The sequence below is a fragment of the Prosopis cineraria genome, unplaced genomic scaffold (assembly GCF_029017545.1).
Source record: "Prosopis cineraria cultivar Desert tree isolate PC_DT_omini unplaced genomic scaffold, ASM2901754v1 PC12, whole genome shotgun sequence".
Classification (NCBI taxonomy): domain Eukaryota; kingdom Viridiplantae; phylum Streptophyta; class Magnoliopsida; order Fabales; family Fabaceae; genus Prosopis; species Prosopis cineraria.
This window is the reverse complement of record NW_026555343.1, coordinates 39,244,281-39,267,728: the sequence shown is the minus strand read 5'-3', so window position 1 is coordinate 39,267,728 and position 23,448 is coordinate 39,244,281. Positions and strand designations below refer to the sequence as shown.

Here is a 23,448-nt window from a genome sequence, read left to right as displayed (position 1 = left end):
TTTCTTCCAACGTTGGTCTTCATTTTAAGGTTTTTGTCTAGTCTTTCTACTCTTCCATCGCATCTGGAGGTTTTCTTGTCTCTGTTTTCCTTGAACATGCCCATCGCGTTTGCTAGCCATGCTTGCATGTCCGTTATCTCTCTCCGGGTTGTTCGAAGTCAGTTTACCAGCGTTTGGGTCGGAAGGACATACCGGTCTCATTCTAGGGCTACTTTACGTCCGTAGCCTTTTATTCGATTGGGCCTAATTATTTTTTAAAGGGTTCTCAAGGAATTCGGCTTTCTTCTTAACCCACTTCAACTAAAGGTTCGTAAATGACCTCATTTAGATCTTCAGCTCCTGAAGCTGAATATTCACATGGACACTTGCATGTAGTCTCTTCGCTGGCATGTTCTGGTTATGCCACGACTAACAGGATGCAGAGTGAATTTTCAGTGAGCTCTGACAATCATGAGTCAAAAGTTTGGCCTGAGAAGAAGCTTAATTAAGGTGTTTCATCATTTCTCTGTGCAGTTAGTTAAGTCTGATTGCCGAGGTGCCGCCACTGCCGTGATCTTTCTTGACTATGGTTGGTGATTTGCTTATGAGATGAGCTGTTGGCATTTTAAGGCTCAAGACTTTTATTTCCAACCCTGGTTAATTAGAGCTTCTCTCTCTCGAACTTTTTGCTTGCAAGAGTTGGTTTCACAGGGCCTCGTAAAAAGTTAAATTCTACCACGGTTACCTTGTGCTTTTGATTTTAACAGACCATCTCTCAATGGGTCTAGTGTGCTTGGATCCTTTACTTCCGCCAATGGTTTTGGAGCTACTGACAAGACTCATAGGCGCTTTAGCTGATCAACGGGATGAAATAAACCTTCCAGATGCCTCAGACTTCGGACTAGAGTTGGGTTTTGTGAGCTTTTCCGAAAAAGCTTGCCTAGCTGTTCCATGACTACGTTGATCACAGAGGATTGTGGAATGGGTACGTAGCGTCACAATCCCCTTTTTCTCACTGGGCTACTCTTCATATTTTTCTGTTGTTCTATTAGTTGCTCTGTTCCACAGGTTTCTAAATAATAGCCCTTGCAGTAAATTTTTTTTTTTTTTACCATGTTGTGAAGCAATGATGTCTTTGGGATATCGGTGTGGGCCGTTGTTGTTTGTTGGCTTTTTAGCCTTCACTTCGTGAACGTCTTCTTCTCTTTCTATACCTATTAACAAAGTTATTAAATTTGCAAGTTTAAATAAATTAATAATAAAAATATAAATTTAAAACATAAACTCGAATCATAAATTTATAAAAATTTATTTCTATTAATAAATAGTATTTAAAAATATATAATTAAATAATTAAAATATAAAATATCATCATAATTTAATTTAAATATATTTTAAATATAAATAATTGAAATTAAATTTATTTACATTCATAAACTATTATACTCAATATAAAAATTTAAGAAAGGCAACTTATTTCTGATATTTTTTAATTTTTTATTAATATTAGTTTTTTGTTTTTTTATTTTAGTTGAACTAGAATTTATTATTTATATGAATCAAGTTCTATACAGTATATATTTATTTTATTCAATGAATTTATGAAAGAATTGACATGATTTTATAAATTAAAAATGTAAAAGTAATAATTTAAAAAATTAATTTATAAATTTAATTAAATTTTATTTAATTTAAATTTATGAATGAAGCAGCATAATTTTATAAGTTAAAAATATATAAAGTTAATTTGAGAGTTTTACAGTAATGCCTGTTAGTTACCTTTAACTTCCACTTCGGGACGGTGCTTCTTTGCCCATGCATGTGATGCACTTTACGCGATTGGATCTCCATCAAGATAGTAAAATTATGCATGTGACGTCGTCATCTTAGATTTACTTTCCCAGGGACTTTTTTTTTTTTTTTTAACTGCAATGTTCATGTTATGTTATTGTTTTTATATTGGGTTCAATTGCTCTCCAATCGGGACATTTGTAAGAGGCTAATGTTTATATAAATAAATAGTCTCTATTTTTTTTAAAAGAATACAAATAAAACTAAAAGGACAAGAATACTCTTGGCAACAAAAAAGATCAAGAAATAGAAGATGAAGATTAATTATATATGATTATAAAACTTTAAGAATTTAATTAATAAAGATTAAATTTTATTATCCAAGTAGATAATTGAGGTAACTTTAAAGATTAAAAAATTTATTATCCATGATATAAATTTAGTAAAAGTGCAATTTTTTTATAATAAATAAAAGTGCGTATTTAATTCTTTAACTTCAAGTAAAATTTCATTTCATTTTTAAAATTTTATAAAATACTTTTTTAATCATTTAATTTTAACATTGTCCATTTCATTAAAAAATAAATTTTAAATTTTAAATATTAACAAAGTATTATCAAATATATTAACATATTAAATCTAATTTTTTAATATTAATATAAAAATTATCATTTAATATTAACAATGTTAGGTTAGACAATTGAAAAATACCATATGAAATTAAAGAATTAAATTAAAATATTATAAATAGTTAAAGCTTTACAAGTACAGTTCCATGTATAAATTAATATTAATACAATAATATTGTAGTAAGCAATAAATATTGTTTTATAACTATATTAATTAAATACTGATATCTTTTAAAAATTTTACTTAATTCAATATACATAATATTAAATAATTTTATAATTATTTTTTAATTATAACATTATTTTATCTTTTACTCTTTTAAAAAAAGATATATTAAAATTTTAATTATTGCAATCAAAAAACTTATGTAAAGTATTTAATGAGAGTAAAATAAAAAAATATAATTTTTTTAAAAAATAAAATTTTAACTAATATTTTTTATAAGCTGTAAATTAATTATTAATGTCTATAATATTGCATAAAAACAATATTTCAGATTATCAATTTATTCGGGCAAAAAGAAAAATAATCATTTATGATACAATTTTCACTCTCCCATAAAATGTAGCATGCTGGTGCCAGGAACAGTTGTTGCTGGCTTTCTGCTTCTGGAGTGAAACGCAATCTTGAAAACGCCGGCGACGGGAGAAGAGTGTAGATTGGTAAATTGAATGGGAAATCAAAAGCATAAGTGGACCGCGGAGGAAGAAGAAGCTTTGCTCGCTGGCATTGGGAAGCATGGCCCCGGGAAGTGGAAGAATATTCTCAAAGATCCTGAATTTGCCCCGTTTCTCACTCACCGTTCCAACATCGATCTGAAGGTTCCTCTTTTTTCATCCTACTTCTCTTCCTTTTCTCGTCAATCTTTACGATGGCGGGTGTTTAAGGGTTTTTTTTTTTAAAAAAAAATGTTGTTCTTTAGTTGTTGTGTAGGGTGAAATTGTTAATTGATTTCAGGGATTGTTTTCTATTTTGATGTATTTACATTTGGATTTCAATTTTGTGTCGGCGGATGAAATATGAACCGAGTGCATCTACGCATGATTTACAGAAGCCGGTGTTGTCTTTGAACTTACTCTGAGACTTTTGTATCATGAGAAATCTTCTTTTATTGTCCTCTTTTGTCTTCTCATTCTGGCACACTTGCCAGGATAAATGGCGAAATTTAAGTGTCAGTACTGCAGCTCAAGGATCTAAAGAAAAAGCTAGGAATCCAAAGATTAAAACTACGGAAGCTTCTACACTTGCGGGCACGCAAAATGCTTCTGTTGCTCCTCCGCTTCGTCAATGTGCACCTTCTGATGCCGCCACAGATGATTCTTCTCACAATGCACAGGATGTCAAACATGCTCCACAGTAAGCGGCCCCCTGACTGAACTGAACTGAACTTCCAAATTTGAAATTCTAATCATCTGACCGAGCCAGTTTATTTGAATATGTGTTAATCCTATGTGGCCATCATTCATTTACCACCCATTCTATTTATACAGGATAGGAATATAAATGGCAAAATGTTACCGTAGAAGTGGCTTTCTTTCTTTCTTTTACATAGAAAACATAGAATTCAGCATCACTCAGATACACCTGTCTATTTGTAAAGACAGCATTTTGTCATATAGAATTTAGAAATGTCTCAGACTCTACTGCTTTGACGGTTAGAATTGAGATTAAGATATGTTGAATAAATTTATGTATTTTGTTTTCATTTTGTATGTTCCTAACATATTTGCAAGCTTGGTTGTTTGCATCTGAACAAATATGGTATGTGATGGAAATATCTATTACCACCTTGGAGTATTATATCATGTTGCAGGAATACTTATGCACCATAATTTCAAGCACTCTTTACATAATCTCTAGTTGTTATGGCATAAATTTTATAGTGTCTTCAATATAATATGCGTTACTTCTTATTTAATACCTTAACAGTTTACTTAGGACTATATCACATTTCATTTGGGGTTTTGTGTACTCTGTGTTCTTTAACAGGTACAATGGAATGATTTTTGAAGCCCTATCAATGATAAGTGATTCCAATGGATCTGACTTAAATGCTATTGTTAGCTTCATTGAGGTCAGATGGAGTTCTAATTTTGTTTTCTGTTGCATTAGGCAAATCCTAAGTCAAGGCTGTAATTTTTATTTTGGTTCTTAGATTATTTTAAGATGGTAAAGATTAAAGCTTAAGTAGAAATATACAATCATCATATGATCGTTTTGTCGGTTTTTAATCTCATCCATAAGTTTGCTAAAAAACCTTGAGTTGAAATCTGGATGAATATTGGGTTTTCTTGTTTCTTCATCATGAGTGCTGTCTTGCAAAAACATGTGCCACATAGACTGGTATTTATATCTATTTGTCAACTTAAATGATTTCTCTGAGATGCTATGTTGAACCTGAGCAAATAATATTTCATTGATCTTTCAAAATATATGCTTAGTTCCTATGCAACAGTTTTTTGGTCAAAAATAAAATTAAATTTACCCTACTTCTAAATTTGAAGAATGAAACAGTGCTGTCATCTTAGTGTCTGTCGTTGAAGCTGTTATGACTTGCATTTAGTCAAACAGTTGAGTTTGTCAAAACTACTTACTTTTCAAGCCCCCTCATCTCTTTTCCTTTTCAGCTGTCTCGGCCTTTTCTGGGGGGAGGGGGTTCAGGTTTTTGGAGGGTGGTGGTCTGGAAATTCAATAGGACATGGTTTATTGATTGTGTTTAGAGTTTCTTTATGTGCTGACTGCTGAGTTGTTCTATGCTGAAATTCACAAAGGATGACGATCATGTATATTGCTGCAGCAAAAGCATGAGGTTCCTCAAAATTTCAGACGAGCAGTAGGTGCAAGGTTGAGGAAACTTGTTGATCAAGGAAAACTTGAAAAGGTAAAATATCCTCTTTGATGTTGACTTATTGTAGAAATAAATATGATATAGACAAATGTATTTTCATTGAAATTATTTTCTTTAGATATGTGGCATGTGGATTTAAATGTTGAGTTTCTGCTATGTTTTAATTCTCTTACATAGAAGTTAGGAAAAATATTGGCATTGTTACTCCATGAAAAGACTCTCAGGCATTTTGTTGGTGATTTTGAATCTTTCTTGTAAAGTAACCTTCTTTACTTCTTATGTTTGGTAATGATTCTAGTGGGTTGCATGTAAGATTTTTAGAGACTTGTTTGGGTTGGGAATGAAAGAGAGATATCAGGAGAGCTATTGAGTTTTGAGAAGCAGGGAAGTTTGGGTTTTGGCTATTTGGTATCTGAAAGCATTGCTTTGGTTGGAAAATGGATATGATTCTTTCCATTAAGTTTACCTGACTTCTATTCCTATGCTGCCATGTTAATATGGGTGTGCTTGGTCTGCACGAGAAAAATTAGTGGGATAAGAGTATAGACCCCAAAATCTTTGAGACTCACTTGAATTCATGGGAAATTAATTTTTGAAGAATACATGTCCTAGAGACCTCTGACTTCTTTTTTGGTGGGGGATTGAGAGGGGGGATTTAATGGCTTTGACATTTACTTTTGGGTTGGGGATGTTCTTCTAGTGAAGTCTTCCCCCCTTTCTGTATCATCCCTCCTCTGCATCATGTCCCCTTTCTTAGTTTTGCCATTTTTCAGGACTTTCAATTTCTTGAAACCTTTAATTTTTTTTAGGAGCTGAATGATAGTCAATACTCAATCCTCTGTTTGGTAGCCTATCTGCTTTTCCATTATTCTGTTTAGTTGTTGTCCAGTTGGATTTGCCATGCCTCTGTACTTTAAATGATGCCTCCTTTGCCATGGTCAGTGACATAGTGAAATTGCTAATCTTGAAAAGCTTTCAGAGGAATTAAGCTAATTGTAAGTTCTGTGTTAATAGCAATCGAAGAACTTGTTTATGTAGTAGTTGCAGGCCAGAGCAATAAAAGCTCTCACAGTATGCTTTCCCAGAATGTTGCACCCACAGAGTGCTTTGCGGAACTCATTTACCTCATTGTAGACCTTGATCTTTCCATCAGTTTAGCCTCCTCATAAACTTATTCATGAGAATCTTAAATTTGAATGAATATCACTTGTCACCTTAGCTTACTTGCACCATCTGCTTTCATAGCTCTCCTTTCTTATTAATCCTACATAGCCATAAATTGATAGCACACAACTCACTTGAATACCAGAGAGGGAAAATTGACTGCCGCTTAACTATATGATCCTCTTTTTTAGTTTAATTACTAATGTTGGATTTTATCTGTTGTTTTTGCTTCTGCTGTGAAACCTGTGATTGCTCTTTGTTTTCTTACCTTTCACGGTTATGTGATTTGTAAGTTCTCTTTCTTTCTTTTTATGTTGCCTTTCATGTATATATTTGAAGTTATTGAGCCGAATTCCTCTTGTATATTCATCAGAAGGTATGTACAGCAATATATACATAAGCAAGACTGATCATATCTTCAAGAATGATGGAGACAGAATCAGAGGAGTATATCGGGAAGTGAATCGCGTAAATCACTCTATTATAACTACCCAATATCTCTCCCAATAATAACATATATTTACATTAAATAATTACTATTTCTAACCACACTCCCCCTCAAGTTGGATCATAGATGCTAATCATGTCCAACTTGCCAATACAATTATCAAACGCTGGTTTGTGTAATCCCTTGGTGAGCACATCTGCAGCTTGGAGTCTAGTTGGTAGGTAGATGAGGCACACGACTCCTTCCTCAACTTTTTCCCTAATGAAGTGTCTGTCAATTTCCACATGCTTGGACCTTTCATGTTGGACAGGATTTAGCGCCATACTGATTGCAGCTTTGTTGTCACAGTAGAGCTTTAATGGAGGAGCAACTCTGACATGTATCTCATCCATGACTCGTTTTACCCACAATACCTCTGAAATGCCTTGAGCCAATGCCCTCAATTCTGATTCAGCGCTACTCCTAGAAACTACTCTCTGTTTTTGGCTTTTCCATGAGACTAGATTTCCCCATACAAAGGAACAATATCCTGATGTTGACCTCTTATCCTTGTATGTTCCTCCCCAGTCTGCATCTGTATAAATTTCTATGGATTGTTGGTTTTGTTTTTTGAATAACAACCCTTTTCCAGGTGTTCCTTTCAAGTATCTCAAGATTCTATACACTGCTTCCATGTGCCTCTCCCTAGGGTCGCACATATATTGGCTGGCAACACTTAACGCAAACGCTATATCTGGCCGAGTGTGAGAGAGATAGATTAGTTTCCCAACTAACCTTTGGTATCTCTCTTTGTCCACTGACTCATTCTTCTCTTCTTCCTCTTCACATTTATCTTTTTCAAATTCAATCTCATCTTCCTTCTCTTTTCTCGGTTTCGCCCCCTTTTTCTTGACCATGACAGGTGTGTCTGTAGGTCTGCATCCTAACATACCTATCTCAGTAAGCAAATCAATGATGTATTTCCTTTGGGACACATAGATCCCTTTCTTTGACCTTGCAACCTCCATACCCAGAAAGTACTTCAAATTCCCAAGGTCCTTCACTTCAAATTCTTTTCTAAGAGCCATCTTTATTCTTTTTACTTCCTCCTCATGATCGCCGGTGACAACTATGTCATCAACGTATACTATGAGAATACACCTTTTTCCTCCTTCCATTTTTACAAACATAGTATGGTCAGACAACCCCTGTGTGTACCCTTCTGCCCTCAAAACTTTGGAAAATCTGTCAAACCAAGCTCGAGGTGATTGCTTTAAACCATACAATGATTTTTTCAGCTTACACACCTGATTTTTTCTCCCTCCCTCAAAGCCTGGGGGTAACGTCATAAAGACTTCTTCCTTAAGATCCCCATTCAAGAAAGCATTTTTAATATCTAGTTGGTGCAAGGGCCAGTCCAGATTTACAGCTGCAGAAATCAAAATTCTGATTGTATTTAGTTTGGCCACGGGAGCAAATGTCTCCTTGTAGTCGAAACCATACGTTTGAGTAAACCCCCTTGCCACCAATCGTGCCTTTAGCCTGTCTAAATTACCAGCAGCATCATATTTAGGGTTAAATACCCATTTACACCCCACAACTCTCTTTCCTTTCGGAAGTTCTACTATCTCCCACGTGCCATTCTTTTCCAATGCATTCATTTCCTCAAGTACCGCATTTTTCCATTCTGGAATGCTCAATGCTTCATACACATTATTAGGAATCTTCACTTTGTCAAGATTAGTCACAAATGCATGAAATGGTGAAGACAAGGTATGGTAACTTACAAACCTTTGAATAGGATGCTGTGTACACATTCTAGGTTGCTTTCTGAGAGCTATAGGTAGATCTAACTCTTCCACTTCCTCCATCTCAACTACCTCTTTTGCCTCAGATTCTTGAGAGAGATTTTTACTCTCTATGTTCTCAATCTCAGGAGCCCCTCTTAGTTCAGATTCTGGCTGTACTTCAGGCATAACAGTCTCCCTTTCTCGCCATTTCTTCCTTGAGTAAGTGATTGGTGTCTTTTCCAGTGCATTTTCTGCATTTTTATGATGCTTTGAAGGACTTTTCACCTTAGTTTCTGGCCTAGGAGACTGGATTCTGAGTTTGGTGGTATGAGGGACAAGAGAATGAGGGACAAGAGATTCAGAATCAGTATGGTACTGAGATTGAGGATTTTCTGGGTTTGGTTTTTCTGGAATAACAGGACCTGAAACATCTTCCAAATGCTGAAAGTCACTCCCTCTTTCCCCCTGAATTGAAGCATTTGGGTAAAAGGGTTCATGCTCAACAAAGGTAACATCTCGACTTACGTAGAGTTTTTTAGTATGAGGGTCAAAACACTTATACCCCTTCTGTGTTGAGGAATAACCAAGGAAGAGACACTTGACAGCTTTAGGATCCAATTTTTGAGAATGGTAAGAGTGAACATAGGTGGTGCAACCAAATATTTTAAGAGGTAGGTCAGTGGTAAGATGAGTGATGGAGTGAGATTCTTTGAGTTTCTCAATTGGTGAAATATAAGAAAGAACGCGACCAGGCATGCGGTTGATTAAGTATGTTGCTGTAAGAATGGCATCACCCCAGAAATATTTGGGAACGTTATATGTGAATAATAAAGCACGAGCAACTTCTAAAAGATGTTTGTTTTTCCTTTCCGCAATGCCATTTTGTTGAGGGGTGTTGGGACAGGTGCTTTTATGGACAATTCCATGGTCTGCTAGAAACAGATCCATGGTTTTATTGAAGTACTCAGTCCCATTATCAGTATGAAGCACTTGGATTGTGGCATCAAATTAGTTTTTTATCATAGTATAGAATTTGGAGAAAACAGAGGGTACAGAAGACTTATCTTGTAATAAGTAAACCCAACACATTCTGGTGTGGTCATCAATAAATGTAATGAACCATTTTGTATTAGTACGATTAGTAACACGAGTAGGACCCCACAAATCACTATGGATTATGGAAAAAGGATGGGTAGACTTATATTCCACAGGCTTGAAAACAGATCTGTGATGTTTAGCAAGTTCACAGTCAGTACAATGAAATGAAGAATTTTTATTGGCTAGAAATTCTGGAAACAAACGACATAAATACTGGAAATTTGGATGACCCATTCTCCTATGCCATAACATAAGATCCTTAAAGTCTTTATTTTCTAAGGTAGATGCAATATTGCACTGGATTCGAGACCAAAGACTACTCACGGTAGATTCATCAAGATAGTAGAGACCATTATGCTCCTTAGCACTGCCAATCATCTTCCCCGATGAGAGGTCCTGAAATATACAATGGGTAGAACAGAAATGAGCCCAACAATTAGCTTGTTTAGTCAACTTACTAATGGACAGTAAACTGCAAGTCAAGTTCGGCACATGTAAGACATGTTCTAATTTCAAAATTTCAGAAATAGCGACACTTCCTGTCCCTGCTATTGATGAGGACGTCCCATTTGCTGTGCTTACTGTTTCATTTCCAGCATTAGGAGCATAGGTGCTGAATAGTGTAGAGTCTGATGTCATATGGTCCGTTGCCCCAGTATCAACAATCCATTTGAAGTTATTAGTAGAAGTAAGTAAGGCATGATTACCTTTATGGGCCACAGATGCAGTATGATTTTGTTTCTGCCTTTTTTCATTCTACTGGAGCATACTGAGCATCTCGAGCAACTTACCGAGTTTTTCCTTATCAATCTCAGGCACCGGTGGGGTTGATTCTGATTTATCTGGTGGTACATCATGAGAAGTCTGATATCCTCGTGTCTTTCCTTTCCTCGGCTTCCAATCAACTAGTTTGCCATGTATGTCCCAACATGTCTCACGAGTATGTCCAGTCTTCTTACAATGGTCACAGGTCACCTTTCCTTTTTGGGTCTTCTGACTCGTGTCATTGCTCTTGCTCACAAGTGCAGCCGAGTCCAATGCTGGTTGAGTGGAAGTGGGCCCCGGAAGCATAATTTTGCGTCTTGAAGCTTCACAACGCACCTCAGAGAATACTTCTCTGGTTGATGGAAGCGGTGTACGACTCAACTCGTCCTCGTACATCATCCAAAGATTGGTTCAGACCGGCAAGAAACTGAAATACTCGTTCATTTTCCATCTGCTCCCTATACCGTGTTGCATCTTGGCTACTTGACCACTCTAAGTCTGTCATCAGGTCCAGTTCCTGCCAAATAGCATTAAGTTCCAACCAGAAGGTCGTGACATCACGCTCCCCCTGTTGCAGTGTCCATGCCTTTGTTTTAAGCTCATATATGCGAGCCAAATCCTTCCCATCAGAGTAGGAGTCTTGCACAGCCTTCCAAATTTCATGGGCTGAGGGAAGAAACATAAAGCTTTGCTGGATTTCTGAAGCCATGGCATTTATCAGCCACGATGATACCAGCGCGTTTTCCGTGTGCCATTGCTGAAACTCTTGCGTCTTGGATTCTATTGGAGTTTTCGATGAGCCGTCAAGATAGCCCATCTTCCCCCGACCTCCAATCGCAAGCTTCATGGCCTGCGCCCACATACGGTAGTTCGCACCGTTAAGCTTCACAGAGACGAGATGCACCAAGGACCCTTCGTGGTTGGTAGTCAATCCTATGAGACCACCCACCTTGCTCGGATCGATCTTAGAGGACCCATCATCAGTCGACATCAGAACAGTGTCAGTTGGGTTCGCCTCACTCTCGATACTATCTGCTTCGAAGCTCTCGGCGCCGGATTCCACTGGAAAGTGTCGCGGCTCTGATACCATGAAGTTATTGAGCCGAATTCCTCTTGTATATTCATCAGAAGGTATGTACAGCAATATATACATAAGCAAGACTGATCATATCTCCGAGAATGATGGAGACAGAATTAGAGGAGTATATCGGGAAGTGAATCGCGTAAATCACTCTATTATAACTACCCAATATCTCTCCCAATAATAACATATATTTACATTAAATAATTACTATTTCTAACCACAATATTTTTCCCTTGTGTATTGGAATTACATGGAACCAGTGGACTGCCTGAAAAATAGGGAAGCTTAAACTCTAGAATTTATAACATACTAAGAAAAAAGTTAAATGTGCGCTTTGTGAAAATGAAGTTCCTAAAGTGAATGGAAACTACAAATGTGAACTACGTGACCCCTGGAATGTTTAAGAATGAGAAACTCAGTGAAAAATGGGACTGGACAGTGCTCGTATGATTAGATATGAGCATTGTTGAAACTGAAATTTGAAGCTTCATGGAATGTGATTACTGGACCATTCAGAACTCAAGGACACAGATCCCATGAACATCTGGAAACCAAAACATTAAAAAATGTGCCAGAAAGCTGAAGATGAACTCACACCCGAAGTTTGTCTGAGCATGAATTTGGATTCTTTTAATGCACGGTTTTCACGTACAAAAGGGATCATGGATGGGTGGAGGAACTCTCCAGGAACGAAATGATGTTAAAATCACTCAATTTGGACCTCTGTAGAGTGAGAAAATGAAGTAAGAAGGATCTGGGTTGTGGGGACCTGACGGATCTGAGAAATAGGTAAAAATGACCCAACTGGAGGTTAGGGATAGCTAAAACATGTCGTTTCCTCCATCTCCAGACGACATGTTTTATTAATCAAAACATACCTTTTCAATAATTTGAAAAGGGGCTACTGGGCAGGGCTCTTTAATCTAGAGAGCTTCTTGGGATGTGTTAAGGTCTGTGGAAGCTCATTCTGGGGCACGGTTTGATCCTAAAAGTTCCTAAATTCATGAGCTTTATTTGATATACTATTTGCTATTTTTGGGGATATGATTGGTGATGTTTTATGAATTTTCATGGCTAAATTTTCAAATATTTAGTACCTGAAAATGCTAAAACCCTACGAATGACATTCATTTCTTTTCTAGTTGAACATGAGCTCAGAAGCACCGATACACAAAAATGGCTGGCGTGTCCGTGTCGGATACGTTCAGGACGGGGGAACGGCGTGTCCCTTTTCCCAATTTTCGGCGGACGCGGGCAAATGCGGGTTGAGACGGGTTGACGTGGGCGGACACGGGTCGGACATGGCTGACGTGAAACTCTGCGTTTTTCACCTCTTTTTACTCAGTCCCAACTCTAGAAACCCGATGCCCTAAGATTTTCAGCTCCAGTCGACCCCCTTCTCATGTTTTCCGCTCTGTCGCTCACTGCCTGTGTCGACCGCTGTATCGTTCTTCAACCTTGTATCGTTCTAAGTCAGACGCGTTTTCACTTCTCACTTCGCATGCTGCCTCACTCTCGCGTCTTCAACCTCATCATTCTTCAGTCTTCAGTCTTCAGCTTCAATCTGAGCTCTGCCTCAGCATCTTCGACCTCGTCTCTATCTCTTCTGTTCTTCACTTTTTTATTGTTCAATGTTAAGCTGCTGCCTGATGGATATTTATTGAGATTATTGCATTGCTGGATATTGAATATTTATTGTTCAATTTTTCACTGCTAAACTGAGAGAGGCAGAGCAACTAATCAGTTTTTTAAATTTAATACTGAATTACTGATTTAAACTTTTTTTATTTAGATGGATTATTTTAAGTTAAACATTAATTTATTTTAAATTTTTATTGGCTCTCTTCATGTTAAAATTTTTATTAGAATTACTTTAAGTTGATAATTATTTTTTGCCACTTGATAGTGTTTAAATGCTTAACTATTTATTGTATTATATTTTATGATGGTATTAGACATCTTGAAATTATATTTTTAGACATCCAAATATTTAGTATTTAATTATTTATATAGCCGTACCCATATTCTAAAATTTTGAAAAATAGCCGTGTCCGCGTATCGTATCGTATCGTACCTGATACTGTACCCGTATCGGTGCTTCTTAGAACATGAGTCAAGAAAACTCTTAACTCCAAGGGAAACGAGTCTATCAACAAAAGAAGACCATTGAATTACGTTTCACCTAGGCTAAGGAATCTCATGATTTAGGAAAGAATGGCTTTCTTATAGAGGAATCTTATGAGTCAGATTCAAGTGAAGAAGAATATGGAAGAGTTCAAACAGAAGACGAATTGAAAACTTGCATTAGAAATTTTTATGAAGAATATAATAATCATGCCCAACCTCTAAGATACGTCGTTGCTGAAGTAATTGTACTTTGTAGAAGCTTAGACGTTAGAAGGTATTGTTTCCTGAAGAGATGTGGGTGGATGCTCTACTCAACGCTCTCCCTAGTGATAAGTTTTGGGAACACATTAAATAGAACATTAAAGTAGATGCAGAAATGACACTATCTCAATTTATGGATGAATTACAACTCCTAGATGCGCATCATTATGGTGAATTGGAGAAAGAAAATTCTGATGTCTCACTTTCCAAATATGAGAAGTGCAAGACATTTCGGTCATGGAACATGGGAGAAAGGGAGAGGCATTTGAACTTTTGAAGAGCCCTCTAAAAGCCATCAAAAGGACAAGAGATTGAGTCATCAAATCCAAGCTATGATTCAAAATTTCCCACGAAATTTAAGGAAATGAAACTTTTGTGTCCACTACTCCTGTAAACATCAATTCTAAGAAATACATGTTAGTTTATTGTTTTACCCTTTTTTTTAATTGAACTTGGTTGTATGAACCATTTGGAGATGATAATTTTATTTATTAAGGTCGTTCTTTATTTTTGTTAATGGTACTGATCATGCACTTGATTGTATATGTGTGTGTTTGTAAATTACTTGACTAGGGATACTCTATCTGAGTGGGAGTACTCAATTTAAATGAGGGTTTTTAGATAATAAGCCGTTTGAGAACTATGAATTTTATTTGCTTGAGTTCTTGATTGGGAGTAATGGTACTTCTAGGATACATGTCATGGGAGTTCATATATGTAAACTCTGGATCGTGGACCTAATAGCTTCATTGTTATTCCAGTAAAGAATAAATGCAAATAAATGACATCTTATACATTGGATTGGGGACTGCAAATGATAGGAAGTTTTCTTTAATCTCGGATGAGAAGTCCTCTTTGGAGATAAATTGTTTGTGGTCACTTGTTTTGTTTTTAACCTTTCTAATATTATACGTGCACTGCACAGTGACATGGTCAATTGGTTCTGAGATTCAAACCTGAAGTGTTTTACTGCTTCCAGCAGGCTACATCCTCCCTTTGCTCAAAGACTATTCACATATGCCCTTATAAAAAGAATAGAAACGAAATATTCAAATGTTTTGGTTACTCTGATATTAAGTTAGATTTCAATTTCATGGTTATTTATGTTTTGGATTTCTCAAATCTGCCCTCCCATGCAGGTACAAAACTGTTACAAGATAAAGAGAGCGACGCCCGTGGAGACAAAACCACCTGTACCAAAGCAAAACGATTCTGGGTCACTTCAACCACCAGCCTCTGGATTTACAGCATCTCAGGAGACAGAAATGGATGCTGCGGAGATCGCGGCATACAGAATTGCTGAAGCAGAGCACAAATCACATTGGGCTGCTGAAGCAGTCAAGGAGGCGGAAAAATTCTCAAAGTTGGTTGAAGATGCCGATGCAATGTTAAAGCTAGCGAAAGAGATTTATGAGCAATGTATTAGTACTACAGATATATAGCCTTATCTGCTCAGTGATTTCTTTAATCATTCCTAAAATTGAATTAACCGCTTTTCTTGTGGGTTTATTGCAGGTTCACGGGGTGAAATCATCCTCTTTGCTTAGCTCACAGGGAAATGTAAGGTCGTTTGATGGAATTCCATTGATTTTGGTATTTATGTAAATTTTGTGATCCCATGAAATGATCTGTCTGATACCCCCCCCCAAAAAAAAATCCCAAAAAAGGTTATTTGGGATTGAAAAGGTCTGTTACGGCACATTTCAAATTTTCAATACTTGTATAGTTAATATCAAAAGCAGTGGTCATTACTTGAGGTTGATAGGTTCTTACGGTGCAGTTTTCCAAAGCAGTGGTTGTTTGAGGTTGATAGGTTCTTACTGTGCAGTTTTCTCAAAGTGAATTTCATCCTATAATTGACATGTTAAATTAATTTTAACTTGCGAGCGCGCGAGACACCTTGCTATTCCGAAAACCTATGAAAACTAGAATCGTGTAACTGGACGGGCCCACAGGAGCTTGGTGCTTTATCCACCACACGTTATGCAACTCTCTTGTCTCAACCGTCAATTTATGAATCTTTTACTGAAGACGGAAATGAGGAGCACGCTATTATAACATGGTTTATCAAAATTATAATAACAGAGAGGGTTATCAGTTCAATTGGTCAAAAAATTTGAATTAATTTATCTTAGATTTCTAGTCAGTATTCTGGAATATATAGTCTTATTAAATAAATATTTTAAAAACATCTCGAAGTGCTTTTAAAGAATTAAATTAAGTAAGGATCACTTTAATTAGATTGACTTGACTCTCAATTCTACTTAAACAATGTAAGTTGGTGAAGGCAGGTTAAAAAATGAAAACAAAAAATAGCCAAATTTTAAATGAAAATCCAAGTTGGCACGAATAGGTAAGGTTTATCTTTCTACTCTAACTTATTATTAATATTTTTTATCAGATTTGTAATTTTCAGTTTGATGAAATTCACGACATTCAAGAATGTCTTCATCGTAACATTGTTAACATCAATTATCATTCTTAACATCATAACATTGTTTATCATTCTTACTATTGAAAAAGGAAGGAGGGGGGATCTTGTATGAATTTCACCTATCGACAATCAACATCTATAATAATTTATAACTAGTTACACTACAGACACATTTTGAATATGTATAACTATTCTTTTTGGATGCACTGTATATGACTTAACTAAGGAATAAAGGCTATGGCAAAACCATAAAAGAAAGTAATAAACAGAGAATATTAGAAAGCTGAAGCTTGTGTGTCCAAAAAGTCAACCCCCAATATTTTAAGAAAAATATTGACAACAGCACAGAAGTGTTGGTAAACAGCATGAGCATTTTTGGTTAATCAATTGAGGCATCTATTAGCTTCATGGTATAGTATAATATGCATAATATAATCATGTGTTACGTATGAACCACATCTAGTGGAGAATGTAAAAATTGATGCAAAAGCATGTGATGATAACAAACTTCTTTAAAAAAAAAAAAAAAAAAGCCAAAACTCAAAGCTTTGTAGCAGCTGCATGCTAGTTAATCTGAAATTTTGGCAATAAAACAGTCATGATTTCTTCTATTGAACTTAAATGACATAATCAAGAGCATGCCCAAAAACTGCAAATAGCAAACGGCATTTCTTTAAATCAAACCAGTTCTACATTGAAGCCAAATTCCTCTACCAGGAATCTGCGAAATTGTTTCAGTTTCCAAAAGCAAAACCTAAGTTCCACCCATGGGTCACCACATATTATGCAGCCATAAAAAGTCCAGCAAAATTGTCATGACTTCTTCATCCATCCAAGTCATAATAAAATGACAAAACCTCATACTACAAAAGCACAAGTCCAAGCTCCGCTGGATTCAGAGCCTGCCCTATTCTGTAGTTGTAAAGATAGTAGTGAAGCTTCCCATCACCTGGTCCAAATTTCAATTCCTTTAAGAAGGATTCGTTCTGCATGACATCCAATGCATTGAAAACATCGTAGTCCTTCTGTTTTGCCACAATGAGAGCATCATTCATGAGCTGAAGCAAAGGGGTCTTTGTTGAAACATTATAATAGGAATACGCTGCTTTCAAAATAGAATAGTTTTGGTTGCCAAGGATGGTTGAAGGAAGTGTGTAAAAGCTGCAGAAGTCAGTGATCTCATGAGTTTCAGGACTTTCAACCAGAAAGCTATCGACAACATTCTCCTTTGGAAGAAGCCAATGCTCCACATCGTTTTCATCAAAATCAGGTGCAACAACAAACTGGCTTATGTAGTTCCTAAGGAGCCTCGTAACTGCAGGAACATCATGTATTTTCATCTTTCTGAATCCTGGGGTGACTGTTGACTCCGGTAACTTATAAAGCTTGATTGTTCGACTCATCGTCATTCGTGCACCAAGCCGCGAGAATCCAACATCAATTAACTTCTTGGGATTTAAAGACCTATGCCAGTATTGGCAGTTTGCTATTGGTGTAGGAAGTACCACCCCAGCAGTATAAGCCGCCTGCCAGATATTCTCCATGTGCACCCTTCTAGTCACCTCTTTGATCATGACAGGAGCAAGCCTCTTCGACCTAAGCTTCTTGTGCACACACAGAAAATTAATCTCTGCCATATTAACAACCTCATCACGAACTCGGATTCTAGCAGGAACACCTGTGATGAAGGCAACCAATTTTTTGGAACTTTTAACACAGACACCAATATGCCAGCTCCTGAGATAACCAGGAGGTTGCAGAGCCCAGTGCAGAAACTCCTTTGAGTAATTAAATCTGAACATGTTCTCATCATCTTCGACATAATTATTAGCAAGAAGGTTATAAACCTCATTACACATCTCTTCAGAGTTGATATCACAAGTAATCCATTCATAGAGGTTAGGAAGGTTATATGGTTCTTGTTTAACATCCGATAAGGGAGTTGGAGGTTCAATAGGGCCTTCAGGCAAACTGCTGTTTCCTATATCCTTGAACTGCCCGACAGGTTGAGTTTCCCAAAATTTATGTCTTTTCTCAAGAGAGAGAGAGTCCTGAACCTTTTGGGCTAGAGTATCAGGCACAAGATCACTTTCAGAAGGCGCATTTCCATCTGCAACAGGGTTTTGAGTTTCTTCAGGAGATCCAGAAGATGTATTGCTGTCAACCATTTGAAATGTTTCCAGAAAAGTATTCTGAAAGACACCAAAAAAAAAAAATCAATATGTAAATTTAATGAAAGAAAGAAAACTTCCATATCATACTGGATGGCGATGTTTTAGAAAATAAATTCTTGTGGGAAAGTAATCTTACATATATGCTTTAGTCAAAGTTAATAGCATGTGTAAGATTTCCCAAGTCTAGTATTGTCTGTAAATTTATGTGGGTTGAATTCATTTATTTAGCTATATGTGTCTCAAGTATGCTTTTAGCAAACTCTATTAGATAGTAGTTAGTTAAATGGTTATGAAAAATACTCCCTTCGGTCCCAAATGTAGAAGCTAGTTAACTAATTCACATAGATTAAGAAAGTAAGGGAAGTTAGTTATTTGTAAAAAAATGCGTGCTGGTTTTTCTAATATAGCCTCCTTACTGATGAAATATAGGAATTAATATATTTTGAAGAAGCTTGCTATAAGAGGAAATCTGTCTTAATTTTATATTTTAATACTTTTTGTGTTTTACTCTATTTAGCAAGTGGGCTGTTTTATCATTTCATGTGTTAAATGGGCTGAATGTGGATGTTTCCTTATAGGGGAGGAAACCTCTAGTTTATATACAGAAATTGCTTTTGTAACTTGGAGGTAGATTTGATGAATGAATTCATTTGAGAAATTCTGTAAGCTCTTTCCCTCCCCTGTGCGTTCTCTTCCTCTCAGTTCCTCCTCCCTCTTTGTTCTGCCCTTCCTCTTCTCTTTCCCCTCTCTCTGTTCTCGCTTCCCTCTCCCATCTAAGTCTCTGTTTCTGTTTCTTTTCCCTTATCCTATTCTGTTCAAATCAGTGTGAGCATGAGTGCGTGTGTGTGTTTTGCATCACTTACATTGGACAACCTGTTGAGAGTATGGGACAGAAAGAGTCAGACCACAGGTTAAGTATTTTGTGTATAGCGAAGAGTAGGGTTTGTTGCATGAGAAGTTTTATATAAGTGTGTTTTGAGTATCTCCCTCTTCCTAGTATCTTTTTAAGTAAAGTTGAGAAGATTTGAGAAGTTTTGAATTGTTCTCCTCTCTAAGCATATCATTTTCCTCTTACCAACAATTCTTGTACATTATACCTGTTGAAACTATCTAACCTGCTGACGTGGGAGTCCCTACACTTCTCTAACACCCAAACCAAATAAAATGAACAATTAATTGCAATTAATCAACCTTTCAAGAGCACAAACTAAAAGCATTTTGAGGTGAAACATCCAAACAATAAAATTTCAGTCATTACAATCATAAGCACTAAACTAAAGAAAATTATCTTTAATTGCACAATATTCTGCAAGCCACTGCAATAGTGCTCTGGTACATTTTTTTAACCATTTACTCCTTCAATATTCCAAAAGTCGTGACAATGCTTCATTTAAAAAGGAAAAAAAAGCTAAAATTTAAAAGATACATCAACTCACATAAATAGTATAGTACAACAGCAAGTTGATTATCAACTCAGTCAGAAGAGAAGTAACCTAAAACAGATTTTAGTTGTCCTTACCTTTTGGCTAAAAGAAAGGCATCTTATCTGCATATTATTTTGGGATGGAGTGAAGTAGTAACTTTTACAAAAGATGATGAAACTACTGAACCTTGGTTTTTCTGGTAACGTGACTTACTTTTGCTACACCATAAAGTCTCTAGATAAGCCTATGGCAGTTTGAATTCTATTGTGGAGAGATGTGAGAAATAATAATAAATGTTGAAATAGTTGTAGTAGAATATTCAAAATAGGGCTCATGGCATTAAAATGTTGAGGTAATCCATAAAGACACTTAAAGCAAAGTACCTTTAAAAAAGAGACAAGTGTCAATGGAAGATAAGTTCTGTGAGCTAGTTAATCGAAACTAAATTCTCCATCCAACCAGGAATTCAACAAGGACTTTCGAAAAGGTTATATAAATGAGTGCAATACAAAAGTGCATGTAAAAATTGATGCTTAACAAGTCATTTTCCATCTATACAACAACAACAACAACAACAAACAAGTGGGATCAGCTACATAGATTGAACAACACTACTGTACTCCATTAACAACCAAGTCTTTGGATATATTGTCAATCAAAAGACCTATTTCAACAACTTTATTGAGTGTTCTCTTTGGTCTCTACCTCTCTTTGGCTTCATAAGGCTTGGCTGCTGTAACTAAAAGTCGAGTCCATGTATCACCTTCTAAACTATGGACTTTTCTGCTATGATCAGTGAAAGGTGGGATTTTTCCTGTTCGAACTGCAGTAGATAATCCTCCATATTCTATACTAAAACTATGTTTCGATTAGAACCATAGTGCATAGAGGCCACCATATCGACTAAAAGTGCAGCTTCTTGGTCCTTGATGTCGAGAAGAACATAATAAACTATACTGGTTCAGATTTAACGAATAAATTGAGTTCCTTTTGCAAAAGGGTATGAGTAAATCCGAACTATATAATACAAACACTAAAATAGCTTCCAGCGATTGAGCTAAATAAAATATGCGGGAAGCAGACAGGCCAAATTTGAACTGTCCACAAATCCAGAAGTAACATCATAAGTCGACTAAGATCTAACCAACGAGAACCGACAGAGACAACTTAGATTAATTGTTTGTACAAATCAAAATCATAATTTCAGCAACTGTTCTAAATCTTAAAGTACGCCGAAAATATTAGTACGATATGCCCCCCTTTTATTTTCCTTCATTTTCATCAGAAAGGAAAGGGAAAGAAATGCCAGAATATTTTGAATGGAGACAGAAAATGGAAAAGGAAAAAAAAAAAAACTCGGCTTTCTTGATTACCTTACTTCAAACTGTAGCTGGTGTGTAGATTAGAAAATTCAGCTTAATCCCTCCGAGCATCCTCTAGCTTGCAGTCGTGAGATTAAATCGTCTCAGAGCGAGCTTTGGAGGAATCGGAATACGGGTCTGACAAAAGCGTTGTGGGCTCTGGCCTTTGAAGACGGTACTACCATTGGAATTTTTGGAGTTTTGTTTTATTATATCTACCTAAAATAAATAGGAAAAAAAAAAGTCCACCAAGAATCTAATTATTGAAAAAGACTTGGAAATGTTTTGGAAATTAAGTATTTCCATGATGAAGGTTAAATGGTATAAATATTTTAAATGATTAAAAAAATTAGAATTGAGCGAAGTCTTTTATTGTTAATATATTACATAAGATCTTTTGCTATTAATAGATTATTAGTCCTTTATTATCAAAAATTAAATGTCAATATATAACACAGAATCTTTTGAGGTTAATTATCAAACAAGGTCCTTTGATATCAATTTATTAAGCCTTGAAGCACAAATATATCATATGCAATGTTTCTTTCATGATATACAGATCTTCTTCGATAAATCATATGCAAATTTTCTTTTATAATATATGATTGATTTTTAACAAAGTGTAATTTTTTTATATATTTGAATATCACTTATACATATTCAAATATACTTTATTAATTCTTCCTTATGAATGCCTTTGAAAGCATATGTAACCTTTCTTCAACGATAGGTGACTAAGCTTTAACAAAATATAATTTTCTATCATATATTTAAATATCACTTATGCATATTCAAATATCCCCTACCTATTTTCCTTATGGATACTTTTGGACGTATATGCAACCTTTCTCAATGATATGTGACTAATCTTCAACAAAATGTAAATTTATTTCATATATTCAAATATTACTTATGCATATTCTAAAAAAAAATTCTTAGTGGTCAAAATTTTACATGAAATGCATCTTATATATTTGAATATGCTTTTTGCATATTTTCGAAAAAAAAAATTGATGTCAAATTTTTACATTCAATGCGCATTATATTCAACTATCCTTAACGAAAACACCAATTGATAATTTGAAAGCACAAATAAAAATTCTAAAAAAATTTTAATTTTTCAAAAGACACCAATGATCTCGATTGTTACATGTAAAGCTTATAAATAAAATAACACTTGAAAAAGGAAATTGAATTAAACTATTCATTTATCATATCATGTAATTCATATAATAAGAGTCACAAAAAGTGAATTTTTATATCCTGAAATATGTATACATAAAATCATTTATGCTTTACAAAGGAAAACAATTTCATGGACATGAACATTTACAAATGACCAATTTTAACTATACTCCTAATATATTCATCCTAGCTTCCTTGTTCTCCAATAGTTAGATAACACAAAAATCAAACCAAATGCCATTTTGCTTATGCCAAATATTTGCAAAAGTCAATGTCAAAATATAAGAAGGCACTTTTAGTATGCAATAAATCAAGTGACAAAATATTGCATTTGCCTTAATACAAGAAGACTAGAGTTTTAGTTGCAAAATCTTGTACTAAATTTCTAACCCTCTAAAGCATGTTTTTGAACGAAAATTATGAAGCAATCAATCCAAAATTATAGCAAGAAGTTCAAAGTACTTTTCCCTAGGCAAGAATTAAACAGTAACTAGACTCCTTTCTGGCATGATTTATGACAAGGATAATTCCTAATGTTGAGAACTACAAAAACAAGGATTGATACAAATATTTACAAAATAAGAATAATTAAGGGAAAGTAATATCTTTTCTTGGCCACAACTAGTAAATTTAATGACTAACAATTTTACAGATTAGTTGGAAACACCCGCTGAGTGTTGGAAAATACCAAACCTACTCCAAAACGGCTATGTCCCTACACAATGCAGAAACAGATGTGTTTCAAAACAAAGAAATTGTATACAAATACTAGGAGAAGGGCAATTTTTGGTCTTTGAATTTGAAGCAAGTCATTTGCATTAATTCTGTTCAAGGCATGTATTCAAACCAAAAACCTTTAGCTTGAATAAGCAATAGAAGCGAAATCACTATGTAAGGCACAAGACA

At 35.4% G+C, this 23,448-nt stretch overlaps 2 protein-coding genes across 3 annotated transcripts; one reads left to right on the top strand and one right to left on the bottom strand.

Annotated features, from left to right (window-relative positions):
* Window positions 1–2,963: 2,963 nt before the first annotated feature.
* On the top strand, window positions 2,964–15,732 carry LOC129288395 (telomere repeat-binding factor 4-like). The gene is made up of 6 exons (XM_054924934.1): window positions 2,964–3,221; window positions 3,551–3,756; window positions 4,390–4,474; window positions 5,198–5,281; window positions 15,104–15,383; window positions 15,480–15,732. Exons 1-6 carry the CDS (start codon window positions 3,072–3,074, stop codon window positions 15,509–15,511), a joined length of 837 nt encoding a protein of 278 aa, XP_054780909.1. The 5' UTR covers window positions 2,964–3,071; the 3' UTR covers window positions 15,512–15,732.
* A 1,322-nt stretch (window positions 15,733–17,054) lies between these two features.
* LOC129288394 (glycylpeptide N-tetradecanoyltransferase 1-like) lies at window positions 17,055–21,526 on the bottom strand. 2 transcript variants are annotated; one of them, XM_054924932.1, is made up of 2 exons: window positions 21,370–21,526; window positions 17,055–18,590 (listed from the first exon to the last, which is right to left on the bottom strand). In XM_054924932.1, exon 2 carries the CDS (start codon window positions 18,564–18,566, stop codon window positions 17,262–17,264), a length of 1,305 nt encoding a protein of 434 aa, XP_054780907.1. In that variant the 5' UTR covers window positions 18,567–18,590; window positions 21,370–21,526; the 3' UTR covers window positions 17,055–17,261. The 2 variants fall into 2 exon arrangements, with proteins under 2 accessions (XP_054780907.1, XP_054780908.1); XM_054924933.1 differs by having other exon boundaries at window positions 21,375–21,526.
* Between the last annotated feature and the right edge of the window lie 1,922 nt (window positions 21,527–23,448).